Raw genomic sequence first — 14645 nt, 5'->3', positions numbered from 1 at the left:
TATGAGATCATTGTTTCACATAAATCTCTCAATAATGGTAAAACACAACCTCTGATTGGGTGGCCACAAGGGATGACTTTCAATTCTACATGGAAATTATTACAATGATATGAGTAATATATGCTTCTCTTGTTCTATCTATGAGGCCTTATCAACTGAGAGTGTGGGAGTCATCACTGAGAGCCTGTGGTTTCCCTCAACACATGGCCAATGTAATTGGTGGGTTATGTATGTACAAGTGAGGTTCTTACCATGGCGTATGATGAAAACACTTCCAGATCTGAGAGATTATCAATAAAGTCTTCTCATGTGTTGAAAAACTTTTGCATCTGGGTCTCTATGTATAATGTAGACTCTATCCAGCCCATGCTGAGCGTAAGGAAGAGCTTCTCCATAAACAGTTAGTTTGATCTCTGGGTCTACATCTAGAGAACACTTTTCCTCACCATTTCTGAAACTGTCAACAAGAATTTTTTACACCCTTTTGAGACTTTAGGTAAAATCCCACCTATCGCCCACTGTGGGGGTAAGGGGAAATAATTGATTTTGTAATCATTGGTGAATCTCCAAACCTGGGCCCAGATTAGTTAAATCAATGGGCATTCCCAAAGAGCAAGGTCCGCCCTTGGTGAACTGTAGCTTGTCTAAAGAATGATCCCAATCATAATGTGAGACTTTCTTCACTACACTAGTAACGTAATATTAAGTTTGTAAGAAAGCGCTGCTGAACTGTCCAATTATTTCATATCTTTCTCATGCTTGAGCAAACAGCAGGTACTTTTTACCATCTTTGCTTGAGAAGTGTCCAACAGACTTAACACCTTCTCTCTCCCAAGTATAATCAGCCACATCAATGTTATGTATTCACTCCCTGAGATATCGCATATCTGCAGCTTGCTGGTACATTGGGCAGGTTAATCCCCCTACTTGACTTAGTTTGCTGTAACCTGATCAGGGCTATTCTGGGTTCTTGTTTTCCCGTATAAAATTGCGCACTAGTGAATCTATATTTGATAGGTCTTTAAATGTTAGTAAAAGTGGCAATGGTTGAATGGGGTCATGAGTTTGACTCCCGACCATGGCCTTATCTGTGCGGAGATTGTATGTTCTCCCTGTGTTTGCGTGGGTTTCCTCCAGGTGCTCCGGTTTCCTCACACACTCTAAAAACATACTAATAGGTTATTTGGCGGCTACTAAAACTGACCTTAGTGTGTGTGTCTGTGTGTGTGTGTGTTAGGGAATTTAGACTGTAAGCTCCAATGGGGCAGGGACTGATGTGAGTTCTCTGTACAGCGCTGCCAAAAATGAGAGTAATTTAAAAGTTACTTTATCTGTAACTCATAATACTTACACCATTTTGAAGTCATATAAGTTAAAATGCATTGCTAATGAGGGGGAAAAGAGATGAAAAATTGAAGTGTCTTTCACGGTTGGTAGTGTTGTTAAAATATGTTTTTTTGCTGTTTTAGAACACCTATAAACTACGAAAAATAGATTGTTGTCAAGGAGAGCCGCCTCTACCGCCTCCGTGATCTTATAACTTATCAAATAATCACATGTTACACTTACAGGTTATAAAAGCAATTAATAAAAGATGACATAATACACAACAAAACTAATAAAATAAATGGGAGAAAGTTTCAGAATATAAATTTACATACGAGTTGTATAATCTGCGCCAAGGGAAACTGGCTTGGAAGATGGACAGCCTATCAATGTTGATTGATTTCCCAAAAGTCTGACAATATCTTGTAAGTGGTCTCTTCATCTTTTAAAGACACTTTGTCACTTTTCCCCTCCTACATGGGTAGGTCTCCAGGGCAGGCCTGGGACTCAATTTTACAACCACAATTTACATATTCCCTGTTTAAACCCCAATGCTAAACTGTAACATATCCAAATTTTAGTATTAATAAATCCAACATAAATTTACCAAGCTACAGATACCAAACAGGCATTGGTCAAGTGTATTAGTTGAGATAATGCTCATTTCCTCTCACTCCCTGAGTGACAGACAGTTATTTGCAGTATGGGATGCCCTTTCCCATGCTATTTATGAATATGTGCTTAATCACTAATTATATTGATTGTAAGTGGTATTTTGGTAATATAATTATATTTGTCTATATAAAATATAGCAAGCCATGGTCACAGAACCCATGTCTCATTGTGTTAGCCCCCCCCCCCCTGCTGTGACTGTAGGCCCCCCTACAGTCTCTTTAGGTGCCAAAACCAACTCCTATACCAGGACATAACTCACCCCATTAGGTCTTTGAAGCTGTTCAGTTCAGGTGACAATGTTATCTTGTAGTTCTTAGATCTGTAGGGCCACAATGACTTAGGTCATTAACCCTGTGAGAGCAGCTTTGCTTTGACATCACTTGGATTACACCCTAGCTTACAGAGAAACACAAATTATAAATGGATTCATAAGATATACTTATTTACAATGCAGTCTGTTATGATTATTCTTTATTCATCACGGTTATGTTATGGGTTAACCCTTATAACTGTAATTCCTCCTTTTTCACTACAATTGTACTAACCGGTTTCCACTGATAAAAGCACCATTGCTGCAGTTACAAGTCTTCATAAATGATGCTCAATGTATCTGTATAGAAAGCGTCTAGCGATGACTTACTAACACTGTATACAGGTGCAAGTTGTACACAGCAGCCAGTCAGCTTGTTGGGTGTTACAGCAACGCCAGTAATACTGGACTTGGAGACAATGATAATTATATGACAAAAGGAAGTTATTGGATTTTTATTTTATTTCCAGGAAAGTTGACAGCAATCCCAGAGTCCCAGGATCATTATATCCACTGTATCAGGGAAAATTATATTACATTTCAAATTCTATGAACACACATAATATGTAGATGGTGCAGAGAATTATTACACCCAGCACTTTCTAATAGAAGTGGTTCTGGGCTGAAATAAGAGTTTTTATATACATCCACAGCACACTCAGTACTTTTACCTTTGCAGTCTAGCTGGTCCATTGTGCAATATGATGTAGCACATGCCCTTGTGTTTCTAACTCCCATTGTCCTATAGATTGTAAGCTTTCGAGCTGGGTTCTCTTACCTCTCTGTCTATATGTATTACCCAGTATTGTCTTATCAATGTTTGTTCCCAATTGTAAAGCGCTACGGAATTTGCTGGCGCTATATAAATAAATGATGATGATGATGATGATCCAACAATAAGACAAGAACCTACATGAAGAGATAGTAATGGAGCTCCATTACACTAAAGACTAACTGCCAACTTTTTCAGTGTTGTATATTTAACCATTTTTGTTTAAAATGTTTTATGTCTCTAGAAACTACATCTAATTAATACCTAAAAACACATTACATTGTATATGCCATAGCATCACAACTTCTCACAAAGGAGTTTTGTCCCTGAACAGCCACCGTAAAGTCAGTCTCCTGTAGCGCTTTTAGTTTCCTGCTGGCGGCCATTTTCTCGACGACCAATCACATTGGAAACCCAATAGAGGTTCCTTCCCACAGCGGATACGACAACGGGGACATAGAAATCATATGTTGTTTCTGGGGCTCAGAGTGCGATACGTCGCCTGTATAACACGGCACAATAACAACATTGATTGAGAAGAGACCCCGATCTGGGATCTGGTGACGGCCAATAAGACGTCCAGTAGCTCGGTACATTCCTAGACTGTGACAGGAGGACCATGGTGAGTGCACACATACCTCCCGGGAGGCCAGCTCATCCTGTGGTGGGACTACAAGTCCCAGCAGGCTGCAGCTCTCCATGTGCTGTGGGACTACAAGTCCCAGCAGACTGCAGCTCTCCATGTGCTGTGGGACTACAATTCCCAGCAGCCTGCAGCTCTCCATGTGCTGTGGGACTACAAGTCCCAGCAGGCTGCAGCTCTCCATGTGCTGTGGGACTACAAGTCCCAGCAGGCTGCAGCTCTCCATGTGCTGTGGGACTACAAGTCCCAGCAGCCTGCAGCTATCCATCTTCTGTGGGACTATAACTCCAAGCAGTCGTTCTTGCTGGGAGTTATCGTTCCACCTTAGATGGCGTCCTGTAGGTTGCTGGGAATTGTAGTTCCACCTCAGATGACGAGCTGCGGGTCGCTGGGAGTTGTAGTTCCACCTTAGATGGCGTCCTGTGGGTTGCTGGGAATTGTAGTTCCACCTCAGATGACGAGCTGCGGGTAGCTGGGAGTTGTAGTTCCACCTCAGATGGCTAGCTGTGGGTTGCTGGGAGTTGTAGTTCCTCCTCAGATGGCTAGCTGTGGGTTGCTGGGAGTTGTAGTTCCACCTCAGATGACGAGCTGCGGGTAGCTGGGAGTTGTAGTTCCACCTCAGATGACGAGCTGCGGGTAGCTGGGAGTTGTAGTTCCACCTCAGATGACGAGCTGTGGGTCGCTGGGAGTTGTAGTTCCACCTCAGATGACAAGCTGTGGGTTGCTGGGAGTTGTAGTTCCACCTCAGATGACAAGCTGCGGGTAGCTGGGAGTTGTAGTTCCACCTCAGATGACGAGCTGCGGGTAGCTGGGAGTTGTAGTTCCACCTCAGATGACGAGCTGCGGGTAGCTGGGAGTTGTAGTTCCACCTCAGATGACAAGCTGTGGGTTGCTGGGAGTTGTAGTTCCACCTCAGATGACGAGCTGCGGGTAGCTGGGAGTTGTAGTTCCACCTCAGATGACGAGCTGCGGGTAGCTGGGAGTTGTAGTTCCACCTCAGATGACGAGCTGCGGGTAGCTGGGAGTTGTAGTTCCACCTCAGATGACGAGCTGCGGGTAGCTGGGAGTTGTAGTTCCACCTCAGATGACGAGCTGCGGGTAGCTGGGAGTTGTAGTTCCACCTCAGATGACGAGCTGCGGGTAGCTGGGAGTTGTAGTTCCACCTCAGATGACGAGCTGCGGGTCGCTGGGAGTTGTAGTTCCACCTCAGATGACGAGCTGTGGGTTGCTGGGAGTTGTAGTTCCACCTCAGATGACAAGCTGTGGGTTGCTGGGAATTGTAGTTCCACCTCAGATGACGAGCTGCGGGTAGCTGGGAGTTGTAGTTCCACCTCAGATGGCGAGCTGCGGGTAGCTGGGAGTTGTAGTTCCACGTCAGATGGCTAGCTGTGGGTTGCTGGGAATTGTAGTTCCACCTTAGATGGCGAGCTGCGGGTAGCTGGGAGTTGTAGTTCCACCTCAGATGCAAAGTCGTGGAATGCTGGAAGTTGTAGTTCCACCTCAGATGGCGAGCTGCGGGTTGCAGGGAGTTGTAGTTCCACCTCAGATGGTGAGCTGCGGGTTGCTGGGAGTTGTCGTTTCACCTCAGATGGTGAGCTGCGGGTTGCTGGGAGTTGTAGTTCCACCTCAGATGGCGGGTTGCTGGGAGTTGTGTTCTACCTAAGATGCAAAGTTGTGGAATGCTGGGAGTTGTAGTTCCAGAGCAGATGGTGTACTAGGGGTTGCTAGGTCTTGTAATTCTACAACAGCTGGAGAATCACAGACTTCCTAAAATTTCTATTGACAATAACAATATAATTGTGCTTTGTTTTTGTTTTTTTAGGGGGAGAGAAAAGGAACCAATAAGTATTATCCACCAGACTTCGACCCTGCCAAAGTGAGTGCAATTATCATGGTATAAGTAGTAAGGGTGTGACATAGGGACCGATAGTGGACATATTAATATACTTTACTGGTCTATATAATAATGACTTACATGTTCCATCACTTCCAAATTCCCCAGACCCTCTTTCTTTCTCTCTCTCTCCTTATTTTGGATATGATATTAAAATAACTTAATTGGCACTCACAAGTTTCTCACTAAATGATTAAATTATTTGTGGTATTTATCTCTATAAGTTTCTGGGTTTCATGTGAATATATATGGGATAATCTACTCAGATATATGTGAAAATGCAAGAAACATTTTCTAAGTGGGAGCCAGGAAAGTGTCCTCTAATGGACTATACCAACACAGGAGACTTTGGGGGTTATCCTAGAAAGATGGTATTTATACTCAGCGTAAGACATTGACTGAAATGTAAGTTATATTATTCCAAATGACATCTAATGTATAACGTATCCTTCTGGTCTACCCCAGCATGGCTCCCTCAACGGCTACAGAAACAGTCACCCACTGCGGGAGCGAGCCCGGAAGCTGTCTCAGGGCATCCTCATCATCAGGTAACTGGCTGTATGATGATGTCAGCTGTGTATAAGTATGTTTTTAGGTATGGTGCTCAAAATTATGGAAAAGTCCCAAGTCCCATACAGGTATATCTAAAATCATTGCTGTATTGGGAACAAAATAATCAGTAACAATGGGTGTATATGCTATAATAATTATACCTACAAGGATTTCCCAGTCATCATGTATCACTATTAAGATCAATATGGGAATTGTGTTTTAATGGGTCAGTGTTGTGAAGGACGATGTCGGGGAAGGAGGCGTTGAGATGTCCGACAAGCAATGATCATCCTCTCATCTGCTCTCCGCAGGTTTGAGATGCCGTATAACATCTGGTGCGATGGCTGCAAGAATCACATTGGGATGGGTAAGATCCTGCCCTCCTGTCGTTCCCGTTCAGTGTCTCTCTCGCCCCTTATTACTGTCTAATCCTCCTCTTCATGTCTGTCTCAGGGGTGCGTTATAATGCAGAGAAGAAAAAAGTGGGCAATTACTACACAACCCCTATTTACAGGTAAAGTTCTAACGGTGACTGTATGTTTATGTCTGATGTCTATGTCTGACTGTATATATGGAACCTTGAACCTGACAACAGAACAGAACAGACTGTAATCTTCATGACCCGCGTTCGTGATTATTTATGTGTTTTGTATGTTTTTGTTTGTTTTTTAAAGTTCTCTATAGTTTCGCTCCTTGCAGTACATTTGTCCCATGCATTTTTAAATTCGGTCACCTCCTGCTACGTGCGCTGGGCAGCCCTTCCATATAAGCCATTTATATTGAAGATGGCTCATGTAAAAGACCGATGACAGGGCCCTGGTAATGCCCTAACCTGAGCCGTTACCAGTCGGCATACCAGGATTTGAGTCTTGGCACTCAGGAGACGATAGAGCAGTGAACAGTGAACTTAGTAGGTTTGGTTTTCCAACCTCATCAACAAGAGTATCAATACTATAAGAGGAACAGCATTGTATATACACTACTGGACAAGCGGTCACTTCGGTAGGATTTGCTTCAATTTTGACACTTTAAAAACACAATGGAGATAAGGGTTATACCAAGTAAGGAGCACTGAGAAGACTATCTATGAATTACTTTTGGTGGAATAGAAAACCATAACCAGAGGTGAGAGATCCTTACACTGGTCATTGGAGACAGGCATTAATTGACATTAAACAAATTTACAGCATGTGGCTGGGATTATCGTGACAGATATTGCATAATTCAATACGTCTCCTGACAAGCCCCGCCCACCACAGGGTGCTATTAATGCCCGCCTCCTCCCCAGTGTAATATCCTACTGGAGATCCCTTCTATGATAATTGAACTATGACCAAATTGTTTTCATACTGTCAACGACATAAAAAGGGGTTTCTCGGAGTTAGACGGAGGGGTAGATTTATCAATCCTTCTAAAAATGAAAAGTGTAGATATTACCCGTAGCAGCCAATCAGATTGTAGTTATCATTTTCTAGAATGTACTAAATAATAGCTAGAATCTGGTTGCTACGGGCAACACCTCCCTTTTTCATTTTTAGAAGGTTTGATAAATCAACCCCTAAATGTTATTTATGCTGTCAAACCCCCATACCGAGAACAATATAGTATGCAGGGGTGATGTAACGGGGTAAATACATCACCAGGTACCCAAACTAAGCAGTCATGAGACCATCCGTTGAAATATAAAACATTTACTTAATGCGCCAAAACAACATAACTTATAATATCAATTAACATTTCTCCTAAGGCTCCTTATTGTAGCAACAAGTATGTCCATAGACTTATAATTCCATCAACAAATACAGTGATTCCCGGCACTCGGTTCCAGTGCTGTTTGATCTCTGGCCATTTACACCGTGTATTTTAATAATTAGCATTTTTCTTTTGCAGTGACTGCATTTTGTTGTTGTTGCCAAATTCATGTGTAATGGGAAGTTTATGTTGCTTATATAAGGAGCCTTATGCATCTTTAATTTATATTCTGTGTATTAAATAAATGTGTTTATATTTCAATTTGATTGTCTTTGAGTGTCTATTGCAGGTATATTCTTTCTTTGTGGGTACCTTATACTTTCAGGACACTTGCAGCAGCTTTTAAACCTGTGGAATAAAATGACAGTCGAAAAAGAATTGAATATTTGTGTAATTCACCCATCCTACACATCCATAAACCTACTGCTGTAAATCTCTGTTCACATGAGAAAAGACTATGCTAATTATCTTATATTTTATATATTTGGCAGTTTTGCATGAGAAACTATTGTAGACATTTTTCATTTGTTTGGGATGAGATTATATTGAATAAAGTAATTTTGTGAAGAAAAAGATATATTACAAGAGCAGATTGAGCTATTAGTCGGTGGAATTATCCCTGTCTTTTCCCTGTACATATATTACCAGAGCAGATTGAGATATTAGTCGGTGGAATTATCCCTGTCTTTTCCCTGTACATATATTACCAGAGCAGTTAGAGGTATTAGTCTGTGGACTGATCCCTGTCTTCCCTCCAGGTTTAGGATGAAGTGTCACCTGTGTGTGAATTACATTGAGATGCAGACAGACCCAGCGTCCTGTGACTACGTGATTGTGAGTGGCGCTCAGAGGAAGGAGGAACGCTGGGACATGGAGGAAAATGAGCAAATCCTAACCACGGGTCAGTGTGAGAACTACAGGGCAGGTGTGCCCCGCCCACTGTAGGGCGGTAATGAAGGGGGTCCGTGGCTGTTATGTTGAGTTCCTCAGTAGCTTCTTGGCTTCCACAGAGCACGAGGAGAAGAAGAGGCTGGAGACGGACTCCATGTTCCGTCTGGAGCACGGAGCTGCAGACAAAGAGAAGCTGCAGAGGGCGGCACCGTCGCTGTCAGAGCTGCAGGAAGCACAGAGCGCCTGGAGGGACGACTTCGCCATCAACAGCCTCCTGCGCAGCAAGTTCAGGGTCAGCTCCTGTCCCCTGTCTCTATGGCTCCTCTTGCACTTACATATATAGGGCCCTATTCATCTTCGTATGAGCGTGGAACTTGAGCGGAATTTCGTCCTTATTCCAGTTCGTGCGGATCTTTAAATACGTTTCTGTTTGAATCTGGGTATAAGCGCTCTCTGTCTAAACTACTTGCAGTATGTAGACAGACACAACAGAGTGGAGGATACGCACATATGTGCAATAGAAAATCACATCCGAACGCATGCAAAAACAACCTTCAAACAATATTGAACAACACATAATGCAAATATTTGTTTAAAAAAAAAATTGTTTTTTCATTTTTTTTTTTTTTACATTAAATTCAAACAGTTAAATTCCTTATGCATTTCTATAGTCTTTTAGTTGCATACACGTTCTTTGCTGTCCTGTGGCACACATACGTGTAGTTTCCAATACAAAGACTATGCCGTGACAATCCCCACTATCAGTCAGCATTTACACCTGCCCCGTAGCTGGAGCAATTGATATGGCTAAAAAACAGGCGTACTTCCAAGATACCCAGAGCTTGAATCTGCTGAATTCAAGTTGGAACGCCCTCGGGACGCCCTGACTGTACATTGCCTACGTTAGTCCGCAATTCCCTCCTGCAGAGCTATTTCACGCAAAATACTCTACGGAAATGGATTTGCATCCGAAGATGAATCTGGCTCATAATATATCTATTGTAGTTTTATCCTTTGACTCTTTTTCTACCTCAAATTTCATCCCATTTTCTCACCTTAGGAGGAGAAAAAGCAGATCCGGGAAGAGGAGGAGCGGGATCAAGCTCTGCTCAAGAAAACGTCTTTGGACTTGAAGCTTCTTCCGGAGACTGAAGAGGATAAGAGACTTGCAGCTCTCCTCAAATACCGCAGCCTGGAGTGTAAGCTGGAGAGGAACATCAGGGGTTCAGGGCTTGGAGCAGGGTGAATATGAAGGAGACTGGTGGTTGCTCATATTCTCCTATTTCTTCCCTTCACAGCTTATGACCAGAAGCAGCAGAAGAAACGTTCGGAGATTACCAGGCGCTCCTGGTTTTCCCCGGGAGGTGACCACAAGCTACAGATAACGGGAAGCTCGTTAAAGAAACTCGTGATTCGGCCAAAACCTTCAACAAGCCCCGGGACGTCGGCTCTCGCTCTTGGTGTTGTTCGACGAGCATCAAAAGAGGGGAAAGACGGAGAGCGGACAGGAGGCCAGTCTAATGGTGGAAATCAGACCGTCAATGAGCCGGAAGGGGAGGACGGGCAGAGCAGAGATGAACAGGCACAGCCGGAAGGCGAGAATGTTGAACTAAAGACTGTCAGTAGCACAAACGCCTCAACTTGTGTGGATGTAACCGCCAAACTCCTCACCCCTACATCCTGCCTTGTGCCTGACTACTCCGACTCTAGTTCTGACGCAGAGGCGCAGTACTGAGCGTCCATTTAAACTACTTACTATTTATATGAACTTCTGAAGGTTGATGCTTTAAATAAGTCAGCCCAATTGATCGCTGGCCTGTAGCTTCTTGTGTGGCGTCAGGAAGTTGTTGGTTTTTACAGTATCTGCCCAAGACATAAATATATGTACATGTATATAGTAAATCTTGAATCATAACATACATTGTTCTCCATAGTCCCAATAGTTCAGACTATTCTCGTCCATCATCCTAAACAAATATACACAATAGAATCCCAAGGGGACGAACACTTCCACTTTTGTTTAACTTCATATCCTAAATGTGATTACTGTTTGCCAAACTTTTTATTCTTTTCTCTGTTGCTCTATGGCTGAAAAGCATCATTTAGGGCTCATTCACACATGCGCTGGGAAAATGCGTAAAGACTAACGCGTGCTGTAGATGTAGTGAAGCATTTTCCATGTGTTATTGAATGCACAATGATGGCGCCTTGTGTACTGTTTTCTATTGTGAGCTGTCCATAATCCTTCAATTTGGGAGACATTCCATAAAAGGGAATTGTCTACTTTAAAATAAAATTTGACTAAATCACTCTTTCCCAATAATAGTACATTAGTGGCACCCCCCACCACTTGCTGTATATAGTCCGGATACTCGTACTCGCATACAGCCGGGACTTCTGCTGTTCACCATCGGCGATGCTCATTTTTTCCGTAGCGAGAGACGTCTCTGACACAGCGGCTCTAGTTGACTCCGTATAGGCGCTATATCGGATCTCGCCTGCCACAGAGATATTTGAGATGCGCTGAAGGAGAACGGATGAGTTTCTGGCTATACGTGAGCGGCTGCACCCTTAGTACAGCGGATGGTATGGTCCCAGGGGACTGAATTAGTCTAATTAAATTTTAAAGTGGGAAAAGCCAATAAAACATCACTTTTACGGAATACGTTTAATCTAGTTGTTGTTTTTTTTTGCATATTTATTTCCAGCTGAATCCTCAAAAGGAGGAAATGATCCTGTATGGATAACGATTATAAAATTGTCTTATTTTCTTAAGAAAACAAGGAATAAAAAAAACATTCCTGGTAGCAGCTCTCCAATGGATTATTATGTCTATCTTGTTGGCAGGAGCGTTAACAAAGATATTCTACTCATCTCCATCTTACTATAGTCTTTTTTTCCCCCCATATCCTCAGTTGGTGATAGTCATAGTAACTTCTGGGGTTGTATTTTTTTTTTTCTATTCTGGCTGGTGTTCTGGAACCACCTTGTCAGGTGTCCAGAGCTCTCTGCATTATATTTGCTATTGTTTATCTTATAAATTATATTCTAATAGTCTGCGCTTAAGTTCCCATAGTTATGGCTCTGGAAAGTCCACCAAGAAAAGGTGTCCAGGAAGCTTTGACTTGTTTGCTTATTGCTTTAAGAGATGATTGTTAGAATTAGCTCCTAGTTAAGGCTTGTTTGTTCTGTTCCAGCCGTCCTGGAGATGAGGGGAAAAGATGGAAAGGAAATAATCTAGTATGTGCAAGTTCTGTGACAGATCTGCCCTGGAATATACAAAGTTATGCTTACAGTGTGTTAAGCAATTTGTGTTGTAAAAATATTAAGTGTTTGATTACACAATAAGTGCTGTAAGTATCAGTCCAGATGGTGGATAAGGTTTAGAAGGTTTGCACATCAGTGGTTCAGAAGGTCCAGACAGCACCTAATATTGTTCCTCATTTTGGGCAGATGGAATCTGAGACAGTGGCCCTTTCAGGTAACTCAAACAGATCTGGTGCCTTCTCAGGTGCCGCCATCCTCTATGTGGGTGGTTGGTTTAGATTTGGCAGCCAGTTTCCCGGATCTATTTATATAGCGGCACTAATTCTGCAGCGCTGTACAGAGAATTTGCTCACATCTGTCTCTGCCCCAATAGAGCTTACAGTCTAAATTCTCTAACACACACACAGACAGAGAGACTAGGATCCATTTGATAGCAGCCAATTAACCTACTAGTATGTTTTTGGAGTGTGGGAGGAAACCCACCCAAACTCCACACAGATAAGGCCATGGTTTGGAATCGAACTCATGACCCCAGTGCTGTAAATAAATTATTTATTTTGTGAGGATAAGGATATGTCTTCGGTGAAGGATGAGACGAGGGACTCCTTACTGTTTGCTCCTATGTGTTATGGCTCACACCCCAGGTATCAACTCCTAGAACCGCTTCAGAGTTCTTCGCCTTTAGCAGCCGCCTTTCCCGTAGAGCTAGACATGCTCACAGGTACTCGGATGCCCCCAGGTCTTGTTCTCTAGTAGTAGGAGCTGATAACCTGAGTTCTTAGCGCAGGTGATTACAAAGAGGAGGAACTTCTGGCGGAAGGAAGTGTACAGTCTCGCAGCACTACAAGACCCAGGCTTGATGGACTGAACACACGGGAGATCTGTGTCTGAATCCAGGCAAAGGACCTGGGTAACTGATGAAATAACAGTCTCAAGCATCACAGGCAATTCAGCGACGTCAGAATTCAAGTGAGAGATCAGGGTCACAGGCAAACAGCAGCGTCACTATCCGAAAAAGGGGTCAGGGTCACAGGCAAATCAGCAATGTCAAAATCCAGGCTAGGGATTAGCAACAGTGATACAGAAAACAGCAGGAATGCAACAGCAGGAGAAGTATGCTGAGGAGCAGGGACTATAACCGGCAGTGAGGCCCAGTCCTCACTGCCTTAAATACTTTGATGGACAAATCAGAAAGGAGGAGGACAGGGCTGACAATCAGCCTTAGGAGGCTGCTAATTAATTACTAGCTTAGAATTAGCATAGGACATATCACAAACCAGGAACATGTATGAAAATATAAATGACAGATTAGAATCATGCGAGAGCTCCCCCTGGAGTTGGAGAATGTCCCTACACCCTCATACTCTATGCCACAAAGATAAGAGTGCATTGTAACTAATTCACATGCTTGGCTGCTACCTCACGCCAGGATGCGGCGTTCCACCGCGGCTCGTGACACTATGATGGATGAAGACAGTAAGGGATGCTTGGATTTTAAAAGTTGATTTGAAGGCAGCCACAGCCTCAGATTGCGTGTGATCAGTTGGGAGAAGTCTGTTACGTTTCCTCTTCATGAAGTAGTCTAGGAACTGATGTCTATTGAGTGGGAGAAGACAGACAAGAAGGTGAGAGCTTAACCTGAGGAATTGGACCTACCTCTGAAACTCGATGGTGGCCATTGTTTGCCGAAGAGAATAATGTTGGTGATTGACGAAGTCTCTTCATGTAAGGACCCATTAGATCGGAGAATGGAAAATCGTTTGAAGTTTGGCCACGGGAGCCACATAGTGGCCAGCAGTAGGTTTGGTATCAGTTTGCAAGGTGATGAGAGCAATATGCAGAGGCCCTGGGATAGAAGAGCCATTATAAGCCTGATAACTATAGATGTGTCTTCAGCTACTTGGAATTAGATGAAGACAGCCTTCACCTTGATGGTCTTCGCAGTCCGAGGCTGTAGAGCTTTATGACAAAACCATTCAATAGTAGATGTTGCATCGAAGAACATTCTGTGCAGCTTCCATTTGATAAATTCAGGGATAAATTATTGCCTCAAAGGGCAAGAGTGTGTCTATGCCTCAAGAGAAAAGACTGATGAAGTTCTAAGGTAGTGTCCTTTACCTGGATTGCCCCTGCTGTAGAGATAAGTCATTGTTTCAGGTCTTTAGGACAGACCCAGGTTTCTTCTGATACCAGGTCTGGTAGTAACGAGTGACTGGAGGGTATAGCAGTAGTTTATATTCTGGAATCCCAGAAAGTATGGGTGGATTATTGGTGCAGAAGGATGTTTGAAGATGTGGTCCAACAATGGTGTCCTTCAGAGGTGCAGTGATGGTACTCCTATTAGTGGAGATTGAGAGGCTCAAATTATGGCCTTTACGACAGCCGTCTGTTCTAGTTATACTCTTGAAGTCAAGAAAGTGATCAACTTCTAAGATTTATTATGAAATTTGGAATCATTTTCCATGGATTTCTCAAAGCACCATCAGTGTTTCCTTTACTTTTTTCTTTACAATAAAGATTAAGAGAGAGTGGGCAGTGTTTTGTGTACTTTGTTCAATTAAAA

At 43.0% G+C, this 14645-nt stretch overlaps 1 protein-coding gene across 1 annotated transcript; it reads left to right on the top strand.

Annotated features, from left to right (window-relative positions):
* Positions 1–3505: 3505 nt before the first annotated feature.
* YJU2B (YJU2 splicing factor homolog B) lies at positions 3506–10623 on the top strand. The gene is made up of 9 exons (XM_075206609.1): positions 3506–3705; positions 5549–5602; positions 6086–6168; positions 6484–6539; positions 6626–6686; positions 8683–8825; positions 8935–9107; positions 9876–10014; positions 10114–10623. Exons 1-9 carry the CDS (start codon positions 3703–3705, stop codon positions 10548–10550), a joined length of 1149 nt encoding a protein of 382 aa, XP_075062710.1. The 5' UTR covers positions 3506–3702; the 3' UTR covers positions 10551–10623.
* The last annotated feature ends 4022 nt before the right edge of the window (positions 10624–14645 follow it).

Source organism: Mixophyes fleayi, chromosome 4 (assembly GCF_038048845.1).
Source record: "Mixophyes fleayi isolate aMixFle1 chromosome 4, aMixFle1.hap1, whole genome shotgun sequence".
In the NCBI taxonomy this organism is placed as follows: domain Eukaryota; kingdom Metazoa; phylum Chordata; class Amphibia; order Anura; family Limnodynastidae; genus Mixophyes; species Mixophyes fleayi.
The sequence above is the reverse complement of the archived record's forward strand: the minus strand, read 5'-3'. Positions and strand labels throughout refer to the sequence as shown.

What these genes read in the sequence shown, in the direction of transcription:
- YJU2B (XM_075206609.1), top strand. An exon ending in TACACAACCCCTATTTACAG is followed by an intron (nt 6,687 to 8,682) that starts GTAAAGTTCTAA and finishes TCTTCCCTCCAG; the next exon opens with GTTTAGGATGAAGTGTCACC. An exon ending in TCCTGCGCAGCAAGTTCAGG is followed by an intron (nt 9,108 to 9,875) that starts GTCAGCTCCTGT and finishes TTCTCACCTTAG; the next exon opens with GAGGAGAAAAAGCAGATCCG.